Below are 24117 nucleotides of genomic sequence, written 5' to 3' on the forward strand. Positions count from 1 at the left end.
ATTTGAGGAGGGAGGAGAGAATGGGGATGACTAATTTCAAACTGACACCCCATTCCCAAATACCTCTATCTTAGGCCCTAAACTGCTTGGACTTCTAGCAGAGTTTCCCAGATCCCTTTCATTCCTTCAGGCTTCTTCTGTATTCCCGTGCCGCTCCAGACATTGCATCCCTCTCACTTCCTGCCTGACCATTTCTCACAAATCTAGTTTCTTTAAAGGGCAGGCTAAGGACAACAGCCAGCAGTACAGGGTTCCTAAGTCTTGTGGGTTTTGTTTGCCGCCTTTTAAATAAGAAAAATGGGAAGAGTCACCAAATCTTTCATCTCATTACGCTAGTAGTTCATTGCACTGGAATACCATATTATTTTCCTATCAGAACATTGTACATCTTTGTATAGCAGACGGATAGATATGAAAGATACACAAACTCCAACATGATTCAGTAAATTATAGTTTTAATGTTGACATGAGGAACTTGTGCAATGTTTCCCAGCAAGCAAGCAATCAGGCTACCTGAGAAACAAGTCAATTGCTCCAGTTACTGTCCTATTTTGAGGTCTCCCATATTCAAGAAACAAGATATTTGGTCAATGCAAACCAATGATTTATAGAACTAAGCAAGACAAGGAAAATGCAGACAAAATGATTATCAATACAGTATATGGTATAGGCATATTCTTTTGATATGACTTTTTTCCCGGGTTACCAGTATAGGAAAATAGTTGCATCAGCAGCTCATAGAACTGAAATATAAATCTTGCTGTTAAGCATATCTGGGAAGGAAATAGAGTTGAGCCTCCTGTGGCTAGACAATGCATGTCACATGGCAGCTGTCTGTTTCATCCAGAAATAGGGTGCTGAAGACGTCATTAAAAAAGGTAGGGTGGTATTTGCAGGCTCTATCACAGTCAGGATTAAAGTTCACCTCCAGGATCTGAGGCTGCATAATTCTTTTCCCTGTAAAGGGGAACACAAACATTGCCTCTTAATACAAGCTCTATAGAGATCCTGAGTCACTCCCCATCTTTAAGCCAGAGATTATAGAAAATGCACACTGGACTGGGAAAAGCCATCTTTTATGACCCAAGCTGGCAAGCTGGTAAGGTGTTTTTATTTCAGTGGGTTTCATTTTTTGGTTTTTTTTGGAGGGACGGAGGTCTGTTCTGCCATCATTATCCAGAGGACAATTATCCAACAGATTCTGCAATCACTGTGCTAATCCAATGCCTCATTTAGAACAAGAATTTGCAGCTATTTAACAGGATCTTCCCAATACAGCTGTCTTGCTTGACAGCCTGAAACATCTTCCAGAAAACTCTGCTTCTCCTTTCACCTTTCAGTACAAACCTTCCTCTCTTAAAGCTCTTAGATATCTCCCTTTCTAGTTCTAGCAGTCCTGTTCCTTTACGCTCCAGCCACTCCCACCTGCCACTTCATCTCACTCCTAGAAGGAAGTCAGAAGTTAAATTTTCTCTTAAAGCTTCATCAGTACAGTTCAGAGTTCAGAATCAAATGCATTCTGTGCAAAGAGAAACACAGGATTTTATTTCCTGTCTGGTGTTGAGATCGTAAGTGAGGGTACAAGCTTCTGATGCATAGGTAAACGCTACTCTGCTCTGCACAGAAGCAACTAGCCTATTTGTCCACAGGCTGCCTACAGCATCACAGCCATGACTTTGGCACCCACGCCCCCATCTTCAAAAGGTTAGGGACCTACGCAGTTCAGCCAGGGCTGTAATGTGAGGCTGGTCCTTTTACTACAATAGTTTTCCTCAAGCTAGGAATAATAGTGAGTTGCTTTGCTTCTCCCATTCAAGACAACTCTGGGACAGCTGAAAGAGCATTCAACATGGACGCAGCAGACCCAGGTTCAACCCCTTGCTCCACTTGATCTGAACAGAAAAGGCTCAGTTGTACACCTCCTGTTTCTCAATCACCTCACTCCATAAAAGTGATTCAATATTGACAGAATCAGCCACTGCAGGACTGGTCTAGGGGCACCCACCCAACATAAAACATCTAATCACTCCTCCAGCAAACCTGGGCACAAGCAATGAATTTTTCCTGTGTCCCGGGGACCACAATGTCACAAGAAAAGAGCACACTCAGTTCTGTTTAATACTCCTCTGGCAGTCCTTTTTGTGTTGGTGCCTCTGCTGCTTTTCTGCCTACAAGAGACAAGTGTCTGGGTTGGGCATGCTTACAGAACATTTTTGAGCCTCCTTGTGAGATAATAAAGAATTCACCCTATTTGGCAAATTTTGCCACCAGACCTCCACAACTGGCTGGAAGAAAGGCTCCAGGTAGTCAGCCATGCTCTGGCCCTACCACGAAGCAGCTTCACACACATGTTCTTGCAGACACTTGGCAACAACTGAGTGATGGTCCTGACAACATCAATAGCGCTCAAATGGTGACTGTGGTCCCTTCCCTGCTTTAATACGTAACTGTGCATTGAAGACCCTGGGGCAAGCCTGGAAGCCACAGATAGTAAGACATCTCTTTAAGGTTTTCATAGAGAGATAGGTATTTCAGACATTCTCTCACCATAAACCGGAAAGAAAACTTGCTGCTGTCAGAGAGTGACTAGATTGCTGTGCAGTTGGGTTTTTTTTTTGGTGTGTGTGGTCTTTGTTTGGATTTTTTTTTTTTTTTAAACAGAGAATGGCAGTAGCAGGGGCACAAGACTCAGCCAAGCACAGTTAACAGCTCCCCCATCATTACTGTTAACCAGCATGGCAGATGCTAACCCCACAGGTCTGCAACTCCAGATACACTTTGATGTCAGTGGGAGGCACAGAGATGCAGCTCACACTGCTTGAAAAACAGTAAGAGTTCAGACAGAAGAAATATATTTCTGAAAAGGTCCACAAATATAAAGAATTCAACATTCAAAGAAATTAGCTTCTTACCATCTCTGCTGGTGTCCCATTTAAGCATCAAGTCAACAGCGTATATTGCTCTTGATGATGGATAATCACAGATGCCAAGAGGTGCAGGTTTAGCTGAAGCAACTTGGAACAATTCAGCAAATGCCTTAAAAATGTTTGCCTAATAACAGAAAAAGGTCTCTGAATGAGAAGTGAGGTTCCATAAAAGCAATAAACATGTTTTTAACCACTTGATTCATACAGCTTCTTAAAGAGTTTGTATAAATTACACTAGCCAACAGATGAAAATCTGCACAGTATTAGCTTCAAAATGTCCATTTAGACCTAAAGACAACACAGTGACTAAGCGCTGAGCACCTGGCAATATCCATGGACTTTTCTGGGGTGCAAATCGGTACTATGGAAATCCTGGAAATTGGTTATTTAGTATTAGAATTAACCCCCTTCTCAGGCACTAGGTACAGTATTACACTTATGTGTAGAGGAGGGGAAAGAAAACCCAGGAGAGTTCTGTGAACACCACCAGTACAACTATGAAGTTCTGACTTTTTCCTGCCTATGAAGTTGCATTCTAGCTTTGTTTTGTCTTGTTCTGCAACGAAAAATCTTCTACCCACTTACACCCCTCTAAAAAGGGTGGTGGGGACACGGAGATTTTAAGAACATACTACATTGGTATTTTGAGAAACAATCAGATATCCAATGTGAAAATCAAATAAAACAAAGAACATAGAGGTGTGAATTTTAGCATTGAGTTTATACTGCAGTGAACCATTCCTTCTGCAAATGAAAAAATGGTGTAATACTTCCTATTCTCCACACAGTACTACTTTGGGTAACCTACAGTACATATTTTGACATCTCTCTTTTAACCCCTTGTAGTCTCTTCCAGACTATTTTAAAACTAATGCTGCAAAGCCTGTCATACTCCGAGTATTGAGTGGATGTGAGGTTCTAGTTAAAACTGACGTAAATTAATTTATGGAAATCAATCCACGGTTGGATAATTTATTCACTTTTGAAAGCATACGCACATGTAAATGCTCAGCTACCCTTCATTCTGCATCTTCTAGCTCCTGATAGATATGGAAGAATGCAACAATTCAGTTTTGCGCATGTTTCTGAACCATCGCTTCACATTCAGCTTTTTCTTTCAAGCATGAATTACAGGCAAAAAAAAAAAAAGTCAATGAGAAGGCCCTCATCTGACTGCCTGCATGTTTTATGGAACTATAGTATTTGGAGCTCCCTCTTTGCAGATAAAAGATGCCCTAATGTTAGGGCACCGTCTGTTTTCTTGTGAACGGTCATTAATGCAGTGACCAGGGACAGGGCTCTCGCCAGCTCGCTAACAGAGAAGCTGGGGCAGCAGCTGGAAATTCTGCATTGCAGCCTCAAAGACAAGATTTAATTTAACAAACGGGGGTTCTAACTTCCTAGCTCAGAGATATTACATTGGCGGAGGAGGGGTCTTTAAGAAAAGAGAGAAGATCAGCCTAATTTGTTTCCTTTTAAGTATGCCACAGTATACAAATGCAGCCTCTGCACTATCCAGTCTGGCACTGTAACCCTTCAAGCACAGCACCCCTGGAGCAGGGGCAGTGCTTATTTCTATCAGCCACTTGGGCACATCCCTGTCTTGTGAGTGAGCTCCAGTGCACTGCACAGCAAGCTAACCTGAAAGCGTACAGGGAGGTCTTTAGACCGACAGCTCTGCTTAAAATAGGTAACCAAAACCTGTGATGCCATTTCACTGAGATTCCTATATACTGTAATTTCCTATTTACTTCAGTCTCCTACTTGTTCTGACAGCTCCTTGTCTTGTGAAGCTGTTTGGAACAAAGGACACAAGAGCCTGAATACTTCAGTGGTTCAACTTTTCAGAATCAGAGTTAATATTCTACTGAAGAGTAGTGAAGGCTTTGAAAACAACTCTTCCACAGTCACGTGAGCAACATTTGTAGTGATTAGCACACTTCATACTCTGGACTTCCCTGCCATTTTGCATGAAATACTAAGTCTTCACAACCATGGGTTTAGATTATCGGCAACCTTCTGTAAAAAAGATGGAACTTGCAAGAAAAAAAGATCCAGCTCCCAGGATCCTGAGGGCAGTCAGGACTGGCTTTTTTACTAAGTCCAATATAAAGAATTCTCATAGTGTAACCATGAAATAAAATTCTCAAATGTTAACAGCAAAAGTTTTTGAGGGAGAATTACGCTAAGTTAATAAATGCTTCTAAAGTAAAGGTTAACATTTGTTGCCCTTTGTGGAACTGATACACGTGAAGTATGTCTTATGAATAAAAAGAACGAACAACATTTTTGGAAAAGCTAATTTGAGGAGTAAATAAAGATCCATGAACATTTACACGAGAAAGACGAATTGCTGACTTACTTGTACGGTTGTCCAAGGATATTCAGGATATTGTTTTTCAAACAGAGGAATAAATTCTTCGCAGTGTACCTAAAGCAGTTTAGCAACATCAAAGACTGTTTTGGTTGGGAATGACTGAGCAATCAGATGACAAGGGAATGGAACATCAAGTATATTTTTCTCATTCATACAAACCCAGGTAGAGAACTAGGGAATTACACAGCTCCTGAACACCTTCCTTGTTCCAGTATTTCTTGTTATAAAAGATCACACTGAAGTCCTTGACAATGATTAGCTACCATTTTAATAATTCTTTTACTTATCTCTATCAATGTGGGTGACATTCAGGATGTAAGTTTGTATTACTTTATATAATCACAGGTGATTAGGGGCCCAGAGGGGGAAGAACCTAGGAAAATATTTGCTTAGGGTACTTTCAACACACTGACTGCTTGTTTAAGTGGAGGTGAAATAGGTTATTTGGCAACAGTCACAAAGGAGGCACTGGAAGATTTTCTAACAACGGAAAGGCGAGGGAATGTTTTGGACTGTTTGCTTACCTGTTTTAATGTTACACCGGGAGCATAATTCATGACTGTGAAATGCTTCTCATAGTCATCCAAGTCATCAAGTGAAAATGCCCTAAGAAATAAAACAATTCCTTAGTTTCCAATGTATCAGATTTAATTCCAAGCCCCTCCACACTAAGGAAGAGAACAAAATTACCGATTTGAAAAGCGCAGCCAGAATACATCATAGATATACAGCTTGAGTGGTTTTATGGACCGCAGCAATACAACATAACGAATGTCAAATTTAACCATCCCCACATCTTCTCGGTGAAACAAGACTGGATTCTCAATATATTTGCATACTACCTACAACAAAGCAAAACCACTCACAGTAAATATAATTCAACTGAAATGAAAAAGTGTCATTGGATCTCGATGACTTAAGGTATCCTTGTATGCATTTCAGCTTTTCTTTAGAAATGCGCACAAATACACAATGTTGTTATGCAAGTAGGTACCTTTTAATCAAACTCTTTGACATCAGGGTGGGGAAAGTGGGAGGCCAGAATGTACTTATTTAAAAAAAAAAAAACAACCAAAATTAATTGTATTTATAATTTCAGTGACCTTGTTGTTTTGAATGAGAAATGTGAAGCAATTCTTTGTGCATTTCTGCATTCCAGAAAATACGTGCAGTCCACACACCAACAGAAATAAAGCTGAAGCGACACTCCGACGTATGACTGCACATTGCAGACTCCCTATAAAAAGCTCCATGATTCATCTGTTGTTGGCAAAGACGGTACTTTGTGCCACTGAGCAGAGCTGTGGATGAGCAGTAACAATCAACCAGGGGACAGAAGCAATAACATTCCAAAATTTATGACCAGCGCTAACTATAGCTAATGTGTGTTCATCTGCCAGTCTGATGATTAGCGTTAAAGCAGCACCACACTGGAGTATTCATTACTGCCAGGGCAAGTTTTATTTTTTAAATAAGAAAACACCAGGCTCCGAGTTCATCACTGCAACAAACGAAGCTGACCAATTTGAACCTGAATCAATTCTGAATTATCGAAACTGTATGCTTATGGCCAGCATATGAATTTTGAAGAAAAATAAATTTCCTTCTTTGTATTTTTAAACCTTCTGTGAAGCAGTTTGTTCAGCTCTCCCCTTTCAATCACATTCAAAACAATGCTCTCTAACCTTTGGGCTGCTTTCCCTATGCCTGATGATATTGTTAAGGCTGTTGGTGATGTGGGTATCCAGGCTTCTGGCCAAGTTCCACGGTTTGCATATCCAGTGATTGTCTTCTCCTCTGAGAGAGAGGGAGAGAGAGAGAAGCCAACACCTGTAAATATCCACCTCATTTGTCTGTCTTAACATCCACTTGAACGGATCTATGTACTCCCCTGAATAAATACGTTCTAAAGCTTACAAAAAGGCTACAGTACAAGGACTTTTGACTGACAGCTGGGAGTAGTAAGCCTTAGGTGTAAAGGGGAGAAAAGGCAGCGGTAGCTTTCACTGATCCTTTCAGTTAGGGCCTAGCGTACTCTTACTGTTTATTTCCTTCTTCTGCATGCGATTCCTTCAAAAGGGGAAAACAACCCATCAGCAGGGCAGCAGCATCATGAACACACACAGGTCATGGTGTGGAAATCATTCTGCCAGGAGTGCGAGAACATTCTGGCAGAGTATTGTGCAATTTTCTAGGTTGATTCCCTAATAATACCTCCAAATCACTCACATTAAATGACACCATAACTTGTCTCTTTGGGAAGAAATCACACAATATCTCAACAGTTCATATTGAAAGAAAACAAAAGTACACCACCATCTTCTCACTTTCCAGTAACTAGTCACCTCAAGGGGCAAAACTATTTGCAATATCTTTGAGGAAAATAGGCAACATGCTGGTATTTCAATGCATCTTTCTGAATAAGGACAGAATGACACTTGATGTCTTCCTTTCCTCAACCTACTAAAGCATCCTGAGAAACTTCTTGAGCTTCATGGTAAACAGCATAAACTGAGCTGAAGTTAGTGGTGTTAACTTAAGAGGGTCTGTTTTATTTGTTTATTTGAAACTTCCTATCCCCTCCTTTCCATTCCTTACATACACATTGCATTTATGGTCAATCCTTGGTATTAAAAAGGAATTAAACCACCAAACACTAGGGATACATAGAAGGAGCACTCTCTCCTGGTCGTGCAAGTCAATAACAGACTATGTAGAGCAAAGAACGGCCAAATGCAATGCCTGGCAGGTGGCACCATAAGCAAACATCGCTAAAGAAGAAACATTTCAACCAGAATACTCCACACCAGGCATAAGAGGTTATTCCACTAGCAGTATCTAATGCTCTCTTTCTCTCTTACCAAAAGAAAATCTTAGTTTCCATCCACTCCAAGGCAGCTGCACCAGCAGAAAGAGTGTGGATTTAAAACCCTAAAGCTCCACAACTGCTTTAGGCTAACACTAAAACTCGATTTTACTTTCACAACGTTACAGAACCCAAGTACTTTAATTCTAAACATTTTCCACTCTGGCTTAAGTGCAAGAACAACTGCTACTGGTCCCCTGGAAATAAAAAACAACATTTGTTACAAACAGTCTGATCCTTTGTATATCTGTTAAATACAAGAGTCAAGATCTTGACTAGACAAAAAGCAACAGCTTCAAATCCGTATTCAAATCATGGTGAAGTTTCTGTGTTTCAAAATGCATTGCTTAACTACTCTTACATTAAAGAAAAGATGTAAAAAGCTCACACTTTCCAAGTAAAATTCACTTGAACGTAAGCACAGCAAGAGCAAGCTCATGGTGGTGTAACAGCTGCCAATCCCAAAGTGCAGCCTACTGGTCTTTGAGGAAAGCGGGATCAAGAAAGCACAAAATGTAAGGAAGTGGAAACACGAGCCACCTTCTGTCGCGTTGCTGAAAGTAGCTCACGAACTGAGGCAATTCTGTTTGGAGGTTAAAAGTACGAGGCAACCATCTTGGCCCATCTGGTCCTCCAGCTCGTCTAGAGATGGATGCCAGGCAGTCTTTGACAGTCAGGAGGTTCTCACATGGGAACTGATTCAGCATTACCTCAGGCCTTTCCTCACTTAGCTTCCTACAAAACAGAGAAGTTGTTGGGTGAAGGAGGAAGGTTGGTGAGGCCTTTGGGAACACAGTTTTTATAGCAACAAAAGAATTTGTATCATCAGGGGAACAATTGCAACCTATAATCTTTGAAGTGCGAGAAGTTGTAGAGGATGTCTGCTTCTCCCTCGTTGTCTGTGAACACAAAACGGGGATGTGTCAGGTTGTTGAGGACTTGCTGAATGTCTGTGAAAACCCTAGAAGAAAAAGGCGCATGAAGAACAATGTGAGTTTGGTTTCTGAAACTGATCAACTCTTGCTTGAACAGAAAAAAAGTTTTAAGCTTGGCTTCCTACAAGAATTATACTTTACCAATACACACTATCTGTGACAATCTCAACCCACAGAAACATTTTAAATTGAAGTGGGACAGATATAAAAAAAAAATATTTTGAGACAGAAATCTCAAAGACAGTTTAGCTCCTACAACTTTCACAAAACCAGCAATTCAGAAGACAGTGACTAAGTCCCCGACAGAGAAGCACTAACATGAATTCACTATTCTACATGAAAAGTCCCCAAGGGAGGCCTTGTAAATGCCTTTGTTGCTGGAAGAGCCCTAAAAATCAACCTGCTGTCATTCACAAGAAAGAAATTCATCGGAAATCTTGTCAGTTTAACTCAGTAGCTTCAGAAGGCTATTTTCAGAACTTCATGCAGAGACATTTAAAACAATCAAAACATATGAAAGTACATACATTATGTATGTGCAGGAAGTACACACAACTTTGAGATTTAATACAAATCCCCTCCCAGCTCCACTAAAAAACCACACCAAAACCCAACCCAAACCTGATACACATTACAGAACATAACCAAGAACGAGGCAAGATGTTGCTTATCTTAGGAAATTCCCCTCTCAAATAAAACCAGTGACTTGGCTATCTGACATGCTAAAACAAGCAGATAGCAATATAGGTTATTTTGATGATTTTACAGCTTAAAGTGAGGTCACTTAATTCAGAATTCAGCATGATGACTCAAAAAGCAAGACTGACATAGAAAACAGTTCTCAAGGTAAGGGAACATTTAAACAGACTAAGCAACCACTAATTTTTTCCATGCGAAACCACTATATTCTTCCTCTTCTCCAGACCTATTCTTATCAATTGTGTAACTTTCTTCTCTTCTGCTACTAACCAACTGGAAGAGATACTCCCCTGCAAGACACTTGTCTGAAATAGTGAACTGTAAAAATAGCCCAGTCACAAGGGGAAATATATTCTTTAAAAAGAAGAAAAGTATGTAAGATGTTTTGCATAGTTCCATGTGTGACATACTACAATGTGACATACTATTTATGCTGGAGCCTAAGACTAACAGAGCGGACTTCACAGTAGATGAAGAGAGTCACCCTGGCATCCCTGTTAAAAGAAGTCACCAGTCTTTCCCCACTGTTGCAACAGAGCAAAGTTAATATCTTTATACAGCCCCACTAGCATTTCTTTATGCTATGCAAATATCCCTGGTTTGGAGCAACTTTTAGTCCTTGCTGAAGCAAAAGGGAATCAAAGGGGTGACCTGAAGATAAAAGGCCTTATAATGCTGTAACAAAGTCTTGAAGCATCCAACATTCCCACACAAATACACACACAAGAACACATGCAACATAAGAAATACTAGAATTTAAGTTGCTCATACAGTCCCAGATCAGTCCCTTACAAACACACCCTACAATACAAGTTATCATCCCACAGACACTAGTCCTGTGTAGCTGGATCCAAACCTAGCTACATGGTAACAAGAAGATCATCAGATCTACACAATGCATGTATTCTGCTTGTTAAATCCACCCAATAAATGGGAGTAGCAATAGGTTGTGGTTCCCCCCCCCCCCCCCCCCCTTCTTGTGATTAAGCCCCTTTAGCATGGTATGGAAATATTTTGCCAACATATTGCACAATTTTTTTGTGGCAGAGTGCTGGAATGCTGGCCTTCAGGATTCCCAGCTTCCGTTCCAGGGTATGTGAGTGGTGTCTGGTTTCCAGCTCAGGAAAAAGGGTAAAATTAGCACAGCCAAGTATAGAGTTTGGTACGCTCATTCTGAAAAGCAATGTGGTTGGAAAAAACTTGTACAGTGTTATGTATTTGGTGTACAGCCATGGTTAGAGTTGGGATAAGGCTATGCAATCATTTGGTTAGTTATCTGCAAAAACAATCCAGTTACAGTTGCTTTCTCCAGAACAGAAATGAAACCTTAATTCAAAACTAGTGTTACGCTGGAGCTATGAAAAGTCACAGATAGGACTCCTTTGCATGTGAGCTACCAGAGAACCTGAATGCACTTACAGGTAAAGTTCAAAAAAAGGCGTTTACTGAAATTAGTGGAAGTAACTCAGTAGGGGATCTTTGGGAGTCCCTCCTGTTGCAGCTACAGCAAATACCTTTGAGATCTCCGTTTCATCAACTGATGGTTCTCAACAATTCTTCCAACTAGGGTAACAACAAGGCTGAACTATAACCTAAGGTATTAAAATGGATTAATCAGTGCTTAAGGCCAAACAAAAACATAAGCCCTGTGGCAAACTCCCTTACTAGAAGTCAAAAAGAGGCAATGGTATGAAAAATGCTGCTGTAACAAAGGCCTGAGGCCAAGGCATTTGGCCTTACACTGCATGGAAGGACACCTGCAGAGCCTGGCAGCATCTGATAACTCCAGTAAATCTTATTCCACATCATTTCCTAGACATCATTTAATCAGTCAGAGGTTGCCTCCCTCCACCCCATTTTTATTCCATGTTTCCAAATACATCATTTAGTAATAAACTCCCACTGTTGGCTGGGCACCAGCCACTTTTCTCAGCTGACGAGCAGGGTGTTCTTTACACAAACGAGGAGTTCAGCTGAGAGGTGGGTCACCTCCTCTTGCACATCCAAAAATCTATTCCCCCCCAGTGCTAACTCACTTAAATGCTCTACATAAGCTCTACACCACACAGAAATACAAGTAGTGACCTGCATTCAGTCACTCCAAACAGCAGGCTTAAAGAAAGATTCTGGTACTCTTTTTTCCCCCCAGATAAGTATTAAAAACAAAGAACACCCTTCCTAAACAAACTAATATTTCTCTTTCAAAAATTTCCCACTACCACACTGAGCTGCCTTTATAGATAGACAGAAGGTATCAATCACTATCTTCTATAATACAGTTATCAAAGACTATTAGAAAGATTTTTTTTTTCCCCCAGTAGCTTACAGCTATACACAAGATTTCACAGAGGTGCTACTCACATTAACAATAAAAAAACCTGCTTTCTTAATCTTGAAGTCTTGCTAAGAAATTAATGTGCCAGACCACTCTGGATTATGTATTTTAAGACTTGCTTATAGAACACAAAAATGCTGCACAAAAGAAATGGGGGAGCTCAATTTATCTTTGCCAAGTGCAGGAAGACTACTGAAATAAGCTGATGGAGGTTAAGATTAGAGGGAAAATAAGGCCATCCCACTCGTTCCAAGTTTAAGTCACTCCATCCATTCTTTACGCAATCGTCTTACCATAAAAGTCTTGGGACAGTCAAAGGCTCTGGAAGGCAGGTGATTTAATGTCAAGAACGTAGATTTCATAGAAACACTATATCAAATTAATGTTTTTCACTGCTAATACCTATCACTGAGTTTAGTGGTGAGGTTCCCTTAGGTACTTTAGTATATCCAGTATTAATGCATACATTTGAAAAAATCAGACCTCTGCACTGAAGAACACAGACTATAAGGGCAGGCACCTGACAACTACTGCGCTATTCCTTTGTTATCATCTACGAGGCATGTAGGATTTTCTACGATATTCCCCTGTTTTTAGTTAAATAAGTTGGTACACATTCCAATGTCTACTCTGATAATACACATCCACATATATACATAAAAATACAGACAGATAAGAAATGCACCAAGTCCCATTCTGGGTTTGACAGATGACAGAACCTCTACACTGCAATACTGTGGTATTAGCACACCTACTTTCAATCCCATCAAAACTGGAAGGACTTTTCATATGCATTTTGTCTTTGAAACATTTAGTTCATTTATCCACCTTTTTTTCAAGCCAGCACTCTGCACAGCTGGATAGAACTCTCTCCCTAGGGCAGCAGTTACTATTAATGCAAGACCTACTTGAACCTATAATTTTGCTATATCAAACTACGTGTACTTGCTCCCCTGCTTTTTAGGATTCAGGTTAAAAATTTATTTTATTTTCCCATTCTCTGTCTTAGCTCTACTTGGAAACAAGATGACTAAGAATCTGTCCCAGGTTCTAAACTTTCCAACCTCATGCATTTCTTTTCTTCTGAATCCCCTCAAACAGTGGCAATACACAAGACAGAGCATATACATTAACAGGCTACACATATCTACCCAGCTTCACATGTTCTCATCTGCCTGTCCATCGTGACAGCCTTAAAACCTTTAAAGCTCTGAAAGAGGCCAAGAGCACTGGAAGACTGCAACTCCCACTAGGCCATCTGGACTCTGAGATGCTACCCTGCTCCTGGAGGAACTTTAGTAGATGAAATTCAGAACACAAAAAGGACCTTCTGGCCTCCTGTGGAGGCCAAGCTGCTCTCCTTTCTCCTCTTCAGACAAGAGCTGGATAAAGAAGAAGAGAGGAAAACCTTTAGGAGTACATGGACAGGGTGTTGATGACATTCCTTAGAAGCAGAACAGGAAGGATTTGGCATGTGGTTCCCCCTTCCTTCCCTCCCTGCCTCCTTGATGTAAATGCCATTCACCTGAAATATGAGATGCAAAATGAAGAGGTAGCAGAGAAAAATAAAAGTCGACATTTCCCAACATCCTCACTGTTTCTTTCCAACTCTACTAGAATGCATCTACCTTTGACTCCCTTATCTGAAACAGAGGCAAGTACACTAGATGAAAAAACAGCTTATGCTTATCCTCACAGTCTTGTAATCAGAGATCTAGTGAATAACAAATCACCTCAACACAAGAAGCTAGGGTGTGAGTATACCTATCAAATACATTTTAGCCTAACCTCATCCCTTAAGGACAACGCTTCAAGCAAGAACTTGGATCCCAGTGTCAGACTACAAACACCCTGGAGTGCAACTCACAGCACATGCTACATAATAGTGTGTTTTTCTGGAATGAAACTAGTAATAAGGCAGTCTAGCCATGCAGTGCCCTGCTTTTGCTCAGAAAAATCCCTTATCTTTGTAATGCTCTTCCAGTTTTCTGCTGAAGTACACCCCATTTTTGTAGTAAGGCATATATCCAATTTGAAACATGCCAGGTTTTCACAAGATTCCTGTTTGGCAATCTCATCTGAAGAAGGGGAATACCCTGTTATATTCACACAGCACAGAGAAGCACATGTACCCCTATGGACGTACACGCTATAATGCAGAGAAGTCTTCAGTCTTTCTTCCATACTCTAGTTGTACTCCTTAGTTAAAACAGTGTTACAACATTATGCAACTTTTCTTTCACCCAGAAGGTGGCACTTACTTAAAAAAAATAAAAAATCTGAATTTATTTTTAGAAATTCTGTAAGTGACAATCCATTTACTCTGAAGAATCCAACAAGAACAATTATTAAGTCAGAATCTTAAGCAAGTGGCTACATCTAAACACATGCCCAACTTGCCTCTGTTGTTCAAGGCTGGAAAAGGCTGTTCAGCCTCAGCACACTGCCATTATTATACTTAATCTTGGTAAAAAAGCATTTTGTTTGCGGATACGTACTTGAAAATTTTGTCTTTGTCATAAACTGGTGGGTTTATCGCTATAGGCAGTTTTTCCTTGTTTTCTGCTAAAATAGCCTAGAAAACAAAAAACCCATAAAAAGTTAATACTAGGCAGAATAAAGGAGCAGCTTTAGGTCAAAGTCCACAATATTCAGCAGGTATGAACAGCAACTTAAACCAAACTGAATTTTAAAGTGTGCCTGATCAGGTTTACAAAAGAAGTGATTGAAAACCAACATAACCTTTAAGGAGAAGCTACAGGTAAAATATTCTGTATGACTCAATGTTCACCCAAGTGTTTTATCAGCAATAGCCTGTTGAAGTTTAGCCTGTTGAAATTTTCTCAAATTATAAACCTTTACAGATAATTTTCTGCAATTCCCTATCTCCATATAAGTATTTAAATACAGGTATACAAGTGCATTTGTAGTCACGGTAAAAATGACAGTCCATCTGCATGTCTCATCGGTCCGTTGTCTTCAGTATAAGTGAATTCCATCAAAGCTTCATTTTGAGAAACATATTCTGTTGTGTAATATGCTGCTCAGGGAAAAAAAAACAGTACAAGAGCAGGGGCAGAAGGGAATCAGAGGTAACAGGCTATTAGTAAAAAAGGAACAAGAAATATGGCTTCAAGACCACGGCTTATCAACACTGTTGAAACACCCTGAGAAATTCCTGTTTCTCCTAAGCATTAAACAAAATATCAAATCACAGATGATCATATGCAGTAAGAGACAAAGTTACTGTACTTCCAACAAAACGGAAGATTGACCATTTAGCCATGATGTTTTATTACAGATAACTAAAAAAATTATAGTGGGCTGGAACTTAATTCTGCTCCTGTTAAAATGAGCAAAAGCCTTCAGCAGCCTTCAGCAGTAAATATGCTTGAAAAATCTCACTCCATCTTTTACATCATCTCTGACTGCTAAAAGGAAATACACATTCGGATCATTGCTGATACCCTGCCAAAGGAAGTATCTCACAGAAACTCTAGGATGGGAGAAGTGCATCTTGAGAAACCAAGGTAGCTGCTGTTCTGCAATAGCTCCCTGAGTTCCAGCTGCTGCAGGCTGTCCTCATAAGTTGCAGTGGTGAAATGTCTGTCCAGCCTTAGACATACCTCTTTACCTTTAAGGTTGTTATAGGGAATACCATCATACATAACCGGAAAACATAAACGAAACCCCAATTGTAATCAAAGATCTTAGACATCACCTTCTAAAACAGATTGGACAGTACAAATAAAAAACAATTCCTGCAGTCACCTAAGAATAGGAAGGGAGCCTGTAATTTTAAGAGAAGACTACAGTTCTCAGAACAGTACCAGAGGATTCATTATTGTCTTTTCTGCAACTCGAACGCAGGGAGCTGTTGCAGAAGAGCAACTACTCTAGTCTCCCCGAGATACTTCTTCCATCCCAGACACTTCATGAGAAGCCACCTCCCCTGACACTGGTTTCTGCAATCATTGCTCAATCATTACCCATAGTACCATTAAGTTACAGCCTTTGTGGTCTGTGTTGGAGACCAGAATTAGGTAACAGAACAAAAAATAGGTGAAAGTTAAGCCACAATGTTGCTGTAACAACCCTGTGATTCTTTTGAATAGAACACTGAAGCTTTCAGGTTTATTTAAAGGAAAATTAGAATATGAAATATAACATCCTTAGCTATAGTGAAAACCAACAACACAGCCCATTTAACAACATATGATTATTTGCACAGAGTAGTAAAGCAGTTGCAGAAATTGTACAGTGATAGCAGCAAACAATTTTGAAACAGTATGACTTGCATAAATGTTCAGAAATGTTTTCACACAACTGTTATTTCCCTGCAGAAATGCTGGCTCACATATTAACGCTGCAAACAGATCTCTGAAGTTGTCTGTATTTTTTTGTGCATGCTGCTCTGCCTACCTGAAAACAGGGGAATTGGCAGTGTCAGCAACATAGTATCTCTTTCTAGCCATCTCACTTTCGGTGTTTAAGGATGTGCTGTGCCCTAAGCTATTCTTCACTGGTCTGTCACCAGTTAAGACTTTAATCTACAGCCAAACATTCTAGAGCAAAAGAAAGCTCTGTCGGTTGGTTCTAGCAACAATATTTTGCTGTCACCTCTTCTGAATAGCTGAGTGGCAGAGACAAAGTAAAGAAAAAAAAAAAAAAAAGGATGCTTTGAGAAAATGTTTTTAAGGTGGGGTGGTAAAGGAGGATACTGTTTGCATATTTGCCACACACTGTTCTTTAACTTGACCTGATCATCCCAAAACAGAATTAAAACACATGCAAAAAATTGCCTTATCTGAGAATCAGGCACTTTTGCCAAGAGAACACCTGTAAGACAGGAACTATGGGTGCATTGTTGTTCCTCATCTGTAAATGCAAAGTACATCTATCCTGCTTCCAAAAATGTGAAATCCCAACCAACCAATGTGACTTAGGTTACAAGACAGCCTAGCTACTTTGAATGTACACCTTTCTTTGGCAGAAACTTCGTTACTGACTTGACATTCTTAATAACAAGCTGGATCCAGCATTTTCTACCTATCCTCTATCAAAAGAAACATACAGTTGGGGTATAGATTCATCTTTAGAAGGAGCACTTTGAACGCCACTAGTGGCCAGTACAGTGTCCTCATAAGCATCACATTCCTTCATTTTTCTTAAAAAAGAACCTCATGCAGATCTGGTTCATGAAAAGGAGATTCCAAACAACAATAATTTCACATCCTTAAAATATCACAAACCTTTAGCAGAAAGGAGAGCTCTAAACAAAACAGATGAGTACTTTATAACAGTGCCATCAAACTAAAGATATCTCTGCTCCAGTATTTAATGGTTCTAAATCATGACATTAAATGAGTAGCCAGGTTGAAAAATATAACCACTCCTAAAATACTGAAATAAATCTTTCTGTAATTCAAGACTGACCAAAAGTGCTGCAATAATAAATCCAATCAGTAAGCCTATTACACAATGTCTCAAGTATCTAACTGGAAGGTGGGTACCTCATATGAAGTACATCGTATGCTTATAAAAAAAAGTTATACAATACTGCAGTAACATATTTGAAATAATTTGTGTTGCTTCAGTTTTTAAACTGTTAAATATTATGCTTAAGACATTTCTCGTCTCAACATACTTTCTTTGAAATGATTTGGGTTTTTTTAGTTAATAGCTATACTCTAAATTAATCTTTAAGCCTAAAAAGAAGCAAAATCAGAATTCTTGCAATGTTTTGACACACTACCTCTTCTTAGAAGAGAGAAAATATGAGCTTTGTTAAAATTATACCTGGTAATGCTCATCTGATGGCTCTGGCGTAAAACAGTTGACATCCAACACTTCATTAGGTACCCATGGTAACAAAACACACTTCCTGATCAAGCGATCTGTTTCCCCATAAGCGTAATCACGAGTCACTTCATCTGCAGCAAAACAAGGAGAATGAAAGGCAGTTCCTAGAAGGTTCTCCACTGAAAGTATTCCTCATGCCACATCACACCAATGACAGCTGAGCAGTTAATAACACCACAACTTTTTTATTTAAATGCAAAATTAGAGATAATTAAAGAACTACATCAAAAAGGGTGTTATTTAGAATGCAAAAATTAGTCCAAAACCATCTGACTTACGTCAGTTTAGTCAGACAGCTGGGCACTTATCTCCTCTGCATGATGGGGGCATAAGGTGGCCCCCAACCAAGATTACAGGAGCAAAGGGTTGGCCTGGCATTTCCCAATGTCAAGTACTTGACTTCGTGACTCAAAGCTACAAAAATAGACTTTTAAGGAAATTTTTTTTTAAACTCTCAGATGACTGAATCTGTAGTTTCACGAAGACAGTGATGCAAGATTTAAGTTCTCTGTCAATAAAACATTAACAACATTTTTTCACGGATGAAGGCCTCTATCTCACATAAATTATGGTGCTAGAAATATCAGGCAGAGAACTTTTTAAATTCGGTAGCACTGCAAATACGCAGTCATTTTGATCTTGAAATATTTGTTCTGCTGTGAAGCGCTCAGTGATTTGTAAGAATATGGTGCATCTCCTGTTGCAGGCATAAAAACAAAAAAAACCAAAAAACTTTACAGACACACACTTACCACCAGTTTCAAGGTCTCTCAAAGGCCAGAGAACAGTGTAAGCAATTTGTTGAGGCATATAAAACAGAGGTGCTGTTGCAAAGCTAGGCTGATCTGAATGCTGAATGCGTGATCCAAATTCATCCATAATGTACCAGACAGGAACCTTCTCCTCGGCAGTCTGTACCGTTAAAGAGAGGAGTGAGACATCCTGCACATATCAATTGCTAGAAAAGCACCACAAGACAGAAGGCACTGGCAGCACCCCCTACACCATTTCTGTTTCCTACTCCAGCCAAGATTGTGAGCAGGTGTGAAGTACAGAGCAACACTCCCACCCCTGCAACTCTGAGGCTAGGCCAGCCTAGCACCCAGCCACTGCTGGGAACAGCATCTTCCCATCTCAACTGCACAGCCCCATCCTCTTCCTTATGCTAGTGCTATTGCTTACCAGATCCGCTTCCCCTCTACCAAACTAGCCAGCTCAGGGAGCGAAACCAGCAGAAGGCTGTTTGGTTTGGGTTTTTTTGGTAGGGTTAGGTTTGCTGCCCAGTTCACTACGAGGATGAGATGGAAGTTTACAGCTTAAGAGTGAAGGAGAGCAGAACTGCCCCCTGCAACAACAGCTGGCTGTAAGAGTGTTGAGGCTGCATCATCAAACCATCCCTTCCTGCAACACTTGTCATGATAAAATCCTGAATGAATGAATAAGCTTTAAATTGCTTGATAGCACTACTGTTGCCCTGTTACAGATGCGGAAATGGAGGCACAGAGATTAGACTTAAAATATTCAAGTAGCCCAGTGCCAGAAAGGGGAATAGAAGACAAATTCAGCTACAAGTTGAATTAATTGTCTTCCAGAAAAGCACTTTTCAAGTGGTAACACGGATAATTCCACCTGACTCATAAGCCATTCATGACAACAAGATGGGAAACAAAGACAGGGTAGAAAGATTGAGATACTCTTCAGAACTCCTTTTTATTTAAAGAAAAAAGAAAAAAAAGAAAGCACTCACAACTAATCCCTTTCTCAGGGATTTTTCAGGCCTGATACTACTATGAGTTAAGCTGATACCTTAATTGATAAAGTGTCCACTCCAGGGAAAAACCTCAAGCCCCTGAGTTAAGAGGTGCAGGCTGGTCATGCTCATACTGCTCAGGGTTAGCCCTACCCATTCTGCATAGGGCTTGGCCCAAAGAATTTGCCTTTCTCCTCTTTAATCTAAAATACTTACAATAACCTAGGAGGTATGTTGCAGCCCCTACAAAAGAGTTTTTAACTGAACCCTGAGGGTTGCATTCCCTCAGAAATGGCATGTATGCATTTGAGGGCGTTTGAAGGCTCAAGACCTGCTGGTACAGTGCTGAAGGGTTATGTAGGGCAGAGGGACCAAGTCTGGTGTGGTCTTATCCACACTACCTAAAAGTAGCAGCAGTAAGCTATGCCCAGAAACACTTAGGCTCCATCTTGAGGCTAGTTGGTTCTCACCTGAGGGTGAGCTATCATTTACACAGTACAGACAATCACTTGCCAAATACAAACCAGGAAGTTATTTGACAGTGTAGATATATCCCTGCTATTTAAAGCACTCTATACAGGTGAGGAAAACTGCAAGCATAGCTGAGACATACATGTTTATGTGAGACAGTTGATTCATAATAGATTCTTTCCCTCACTACGAGAAAGTTCAAGTAGAAAACACCCACATAACATACAAGCAGATCTCCCCCTTCTAGCCCCCTTCTTTTGCAGCAGATTCTTCCTCTGTTTTTGTAAACACCCTCAAAGTTCTCATCAGAAAGCTGACAGCAAGCCACTGTGCATTTTAGCCCTACATGGCATTTACTCTCCTTCCAAGTAGAAGTTTATTCTGAAATGCCTGTAAAGGACCTTTTTTGTATTGAAAATGTATCTTTAAGAGCCATATATTGGAATGTCTTCACTCAGGATTGCTCAGAACTTTTTAGCATCCTAATTAGGCTTTAGAGACTTACCCCTTGAGAAAGCTGGTAGGTCTGATTGTATTTCCACATTTCCTGCAACACTTGCTCAACACTGCCCTCATCTGGGATCTCTCCGTGAAAGCCAACTCCCATGAGATTTGTCATTCTGTGCAGTAAGCCAGGTACGTGAAGTAGCTGCTGGCGGGCATGTTCAACACGGTACGTCCAGGCGTGGTCAATGAGGAAAATGCTTAAAGAGAATTTTGCTAACATTAAAACGGTGTATTTTTTACACGTAATATAGCCAAATATTCTGTGAATAAGAGCTACATGTCCTTGTAGATGGTTTGATAACTAAGTCTTCTCTTACTCCCAAAGTCACTCCCAGAGTATACGTTGTGACACTACAGGTTAGGAACAACTTCCCAGCAGTAACTGCCATTCTGTTTTTGTTCTAGAAAGCTTATTGTGCATTGGTTAGTATTTCCACGAAAATGAGGAGCAAACACAGAACAGGGCACTCAGTTTGTAAGCCCAGTTCCCTTTAAAGGCTGGCAACACAAGAGTTTCTTCCCTTTTCATCATTATTAACTCCACTGCATCAACCTGATATTCTTGCCTGAAGAAGGAAACAATACATTACTTTGCAAAAGTATTTGAGGATCTTGTTAGCCATGAGCTCTGTGACATCTACTGTCATCTGTAAAACTAGGTGGAGAGATCTGATCATCAAAAGCCTGTATCATTTGCTATGAAAAAAAAAAAAAGGGATTAAGTTTTAAGGGTTTTTTTGATTGTTTCTCTTTGGTTTTTTTGGGGTGTTTCCCCACCCAGGTCTTTTAGAAAAAATGCATTGTTTTAAAAGAATTACCAATCTAACCCAAAAGAAAATCATACACAAGTGACACAGCTTCCCTTGACAAGTTTATCCCTTGTTTAGGCTACATGTTTTTTACAAAAAAACCGCTTAGTTATTCAAACAGAAGGGTTCTCCACGTTTTGGTAATATCCCCTTACTGAACCAAGTCAGAGAAGAATCTGAATTCTACTTACTAAAAAAGAAAAAAAACCCAAACAACCCCAACAAAGCAAACAAACAAAAAAACCAAACAACCCCCTCCCAAACAAAACCAACCCACCACCCATATTTCAGAAAGTTAAAAGCATGGCAGCTGTCACGTACACCAAGTATCCTTGAAAAATTATTGTATCTCAGATTCCACATACAGAAGAAACCTCATTTAATTTTAAAATTAAAGGCTCCAAAGAATGCTAAGGTCAAGCTCTTAGGAAATCTGTTAGCAGACAGGTGTGCTGGTGTTCTGCTCCTACATTCCCACACATCTGAACACTGCAAAAAAGCCCAAGATATCACAGGAGCTGTTTTCAATTTTATAGTTTAAGTGTGTTCCCAGATTTAGAAAGGCAATGACTTAGGTTAAAGCAGGCATGTAAAGGCAGATACCTATGCTCTATGTTGTTTTTACTCAAGGCAAAATTTAAATTTTTAGACTTTGTATGTTTACCTATGACCTAAAAAGTTGTGAAAATTCTGGCAAAAGAAGTTTTAGAGAACTGAGCAGAATTGTGTTTAGATCTCCAGCAGAGCTGACTTCACCTCACTGCCATTTATTAATATATGACAAATGGTCTGTTCTATGTTTGAAATTAATAAGAACACAAAAAACTGTGTTGTAACATTAAGTTGTTTCTTACACAACTTTTTTCTAGTTTTATAGCTGCATACTAGTCTCATATTCATGACAGATAAGTTGATTTTGAAGAAAGCCAACAGTAACTCGATGTGTTCAATTATATATGCATGCATAGCATCCAATCACATGATCACACTGTTGAATTATATTTTAGCCAACTGGAGGAAATTTAATAGTGCATGGATCATTACTTTGAAGCTGCTTAGTACCTCTTTAGCCTGAGATTTGGGGAGGTCACAATTATTTCAATTTTTTTTCCCCAAGGGCACACAGTCTTGCAAATACAAAGTTTTTGTTTCCTTTCTGCAGAATTCATTTCAAGGTTGCCTCTTCCCTATTTTCTCCCTCAGTTCACTAAAACCGATTTCTAAGCATCTTCCTGCATGATTTAAAAAAGAACAATGTTAAGATACTTGCACTCCTAGTACCCTTTGCAAGATGTGCCTCATAGCATGCACCTTTCCTCAAACAGGCAGCTATCTCTTATTGTAAGAAAAGAGGACTTCTGAATAGGATCAAACAAGTTTTAAAGCAAACTGTCCGTATCATTTTAGGGTTTAAGACTACTGAAAGACTGAACACTAGTTCTGAAATCACTACTCACCTATTGGGATTGGAGGCTTGAAGCCCATTCTCATTTGTTACAATAACTTTGAAACAAGTTTCATTTCCAGGATTTGGTTTCTTTTTTAATTCTTCTTCCATTTCTTCATCACCTTCTTCCTCCTCATCCACCTCTTCTACTTGCATTATACCAAAGTAGTCACCAGCATCAAATACCTGAGATTGAAAATGCACAAAATATCCAGCAGTTGGTTGAGGCGGTACCCTGATATGTATAATGCAACACTGAAAAGCACTTGTAGAAGGTTTTGGCCTGCAATCTGATAAAAATTGGCATTTTTAACTTAACAGATAAATGAACAACAGTACTTATTCTTTCACATTTTAATAGAGCTGTTTGTTTGGGAAGTTTCTTTAGTTAATATTGGCAGGAAGCTTTGTTGGTTTCTTTGGTACCAATAGGTCTACTAACGATCGTCTATTAGTTTAACTTCTCATAAAGAATTCTAGAAGTTGAAAAGAGTATCTTTGCTCAACTTTTGCTAAAATCAGCAATTTAAGACCTGCAAAACCAGGTATTACCCAGACTCCATAACCATACTAAAGTACATTAAGGCCCCTGAAGAAAAAGAGCTATTACCACTCCTGTTCCAAAACAGTTAAGAAATCCCAGCAGTTCCCCCCCCCCTTCCTTCCCTACATAAGGAACTGCCTGTGCTCACTCACCTCCAGATAAGTTGGGAGATTCCTTATACTGCTGAAAGTTAAGGTCTAATACACTTATCTCTACTGATGTGCTGAAAGGGATTTGTTTGCATTCTTGCCTACTCCGGACGTAACATCTTGATATAGAAACTACATAAATTAGAGTAGGTCACTACATGGGTTTCCCTTCTGCCAAAATCTTGCCAAATGGAGGGCTCGCATGTATTTTGCAGAACCACAACTCTGCTGACAGCTTTCAGGATTTCAAAGTGAACATAAGCTTTTAAAAAGAAAAAAAAAATGTGTAAAGCCCCAGAAGACTTAACAAAATAACTCCCTCTGAAGGGATTTGAAAAGTCACTCACAATGAACCGGGCAGGAGCAGACAAATCATTTGTCTCAATCTAATCTCACTAGAAAGTAGCAGGGAAGGAGAAAGACCTAGAAGCATGACCTG

General features: G+C 39.8%; 1 protein-coding gene across 4 annotated transcripts in view; it reads right to left on the reverse strand.

Annotated features, from left to right (window-relative positions):
• Window positions 1-438: 438 nt before the first annotated feature.
• TTLL12 (tubulin tyrosine ligase like 12) overlaps window positions 439-24117 on the reverse strand; it is a 29654-nt gene continuing 5975 nt past the window's right edge. For 2 of the 4 annotated variants that reach the window (XM_087764260.1, XM_087764257.1), the window contains 13 exons: window positions 22996-23171; window positions 20728-20926; window positions 18754-18913; window positions 17939-18072; window positions 14638-14714; window positions 9015-9131; window positions 8711-8905; window positions 6990-7101; window positions 5995-6146; window positions 5829-5910; window positions 5290-5358; window positions 2913-3051; window positions 439-957 (listed from right to left, as the gene is read on the reverse strand). In XM_087764260.1, coding sequence (XP_087620386.1) covers window positions 806-957; window positions 2913-3051; window positions 5290-5358; window positions 5829-5910; window positions 5995-6146; window positions 6990-7101; window positions 8711-8905; window positions 9015-9131; window positions 14638-14714; window positions 17939-18072; window positions 18754-18913; window positions 20728-20926; window positions 22996-23171 — 1764 coding nt within the window. In that variant the 3' untranslated portion in view covers window positions 439-805. The remainder of the gene's footprint in view (window positions 958-2912; window positions 3052-5289; window positions 5359-5828; window positions 5911-5994; window positions 6147-6989; window positions 7102-8710; window positions 8906-9014; window positions 9132-14637; window positions 14715-17938; window positions 18073-18753; window positions 18914-20727; window positions 20927-22995; window positions 23172-24117) is intronic. The other 2 variants (XM_087764258.1, XM_087764259.1) reach the window with 2 other exon arrangements.

The sequence above is a fragment of the Nipponia nippon genome, unplaced genomic scaffold (genome assembly GCF_047370975.1).
Source record: "Nipponia nippon isolate SJK-2023a ecotype South Korea unplaced genomic scaffold, ASM4737097v1 scaffold_3, whole genome shotgun sequence".
Classification (NCBI taxonomy): Eukaryota; Metazoa; Chordata; class Aves; order Pelecaniformes; family Threskiornithidae; genus Nipponia; species Nipponia nippon.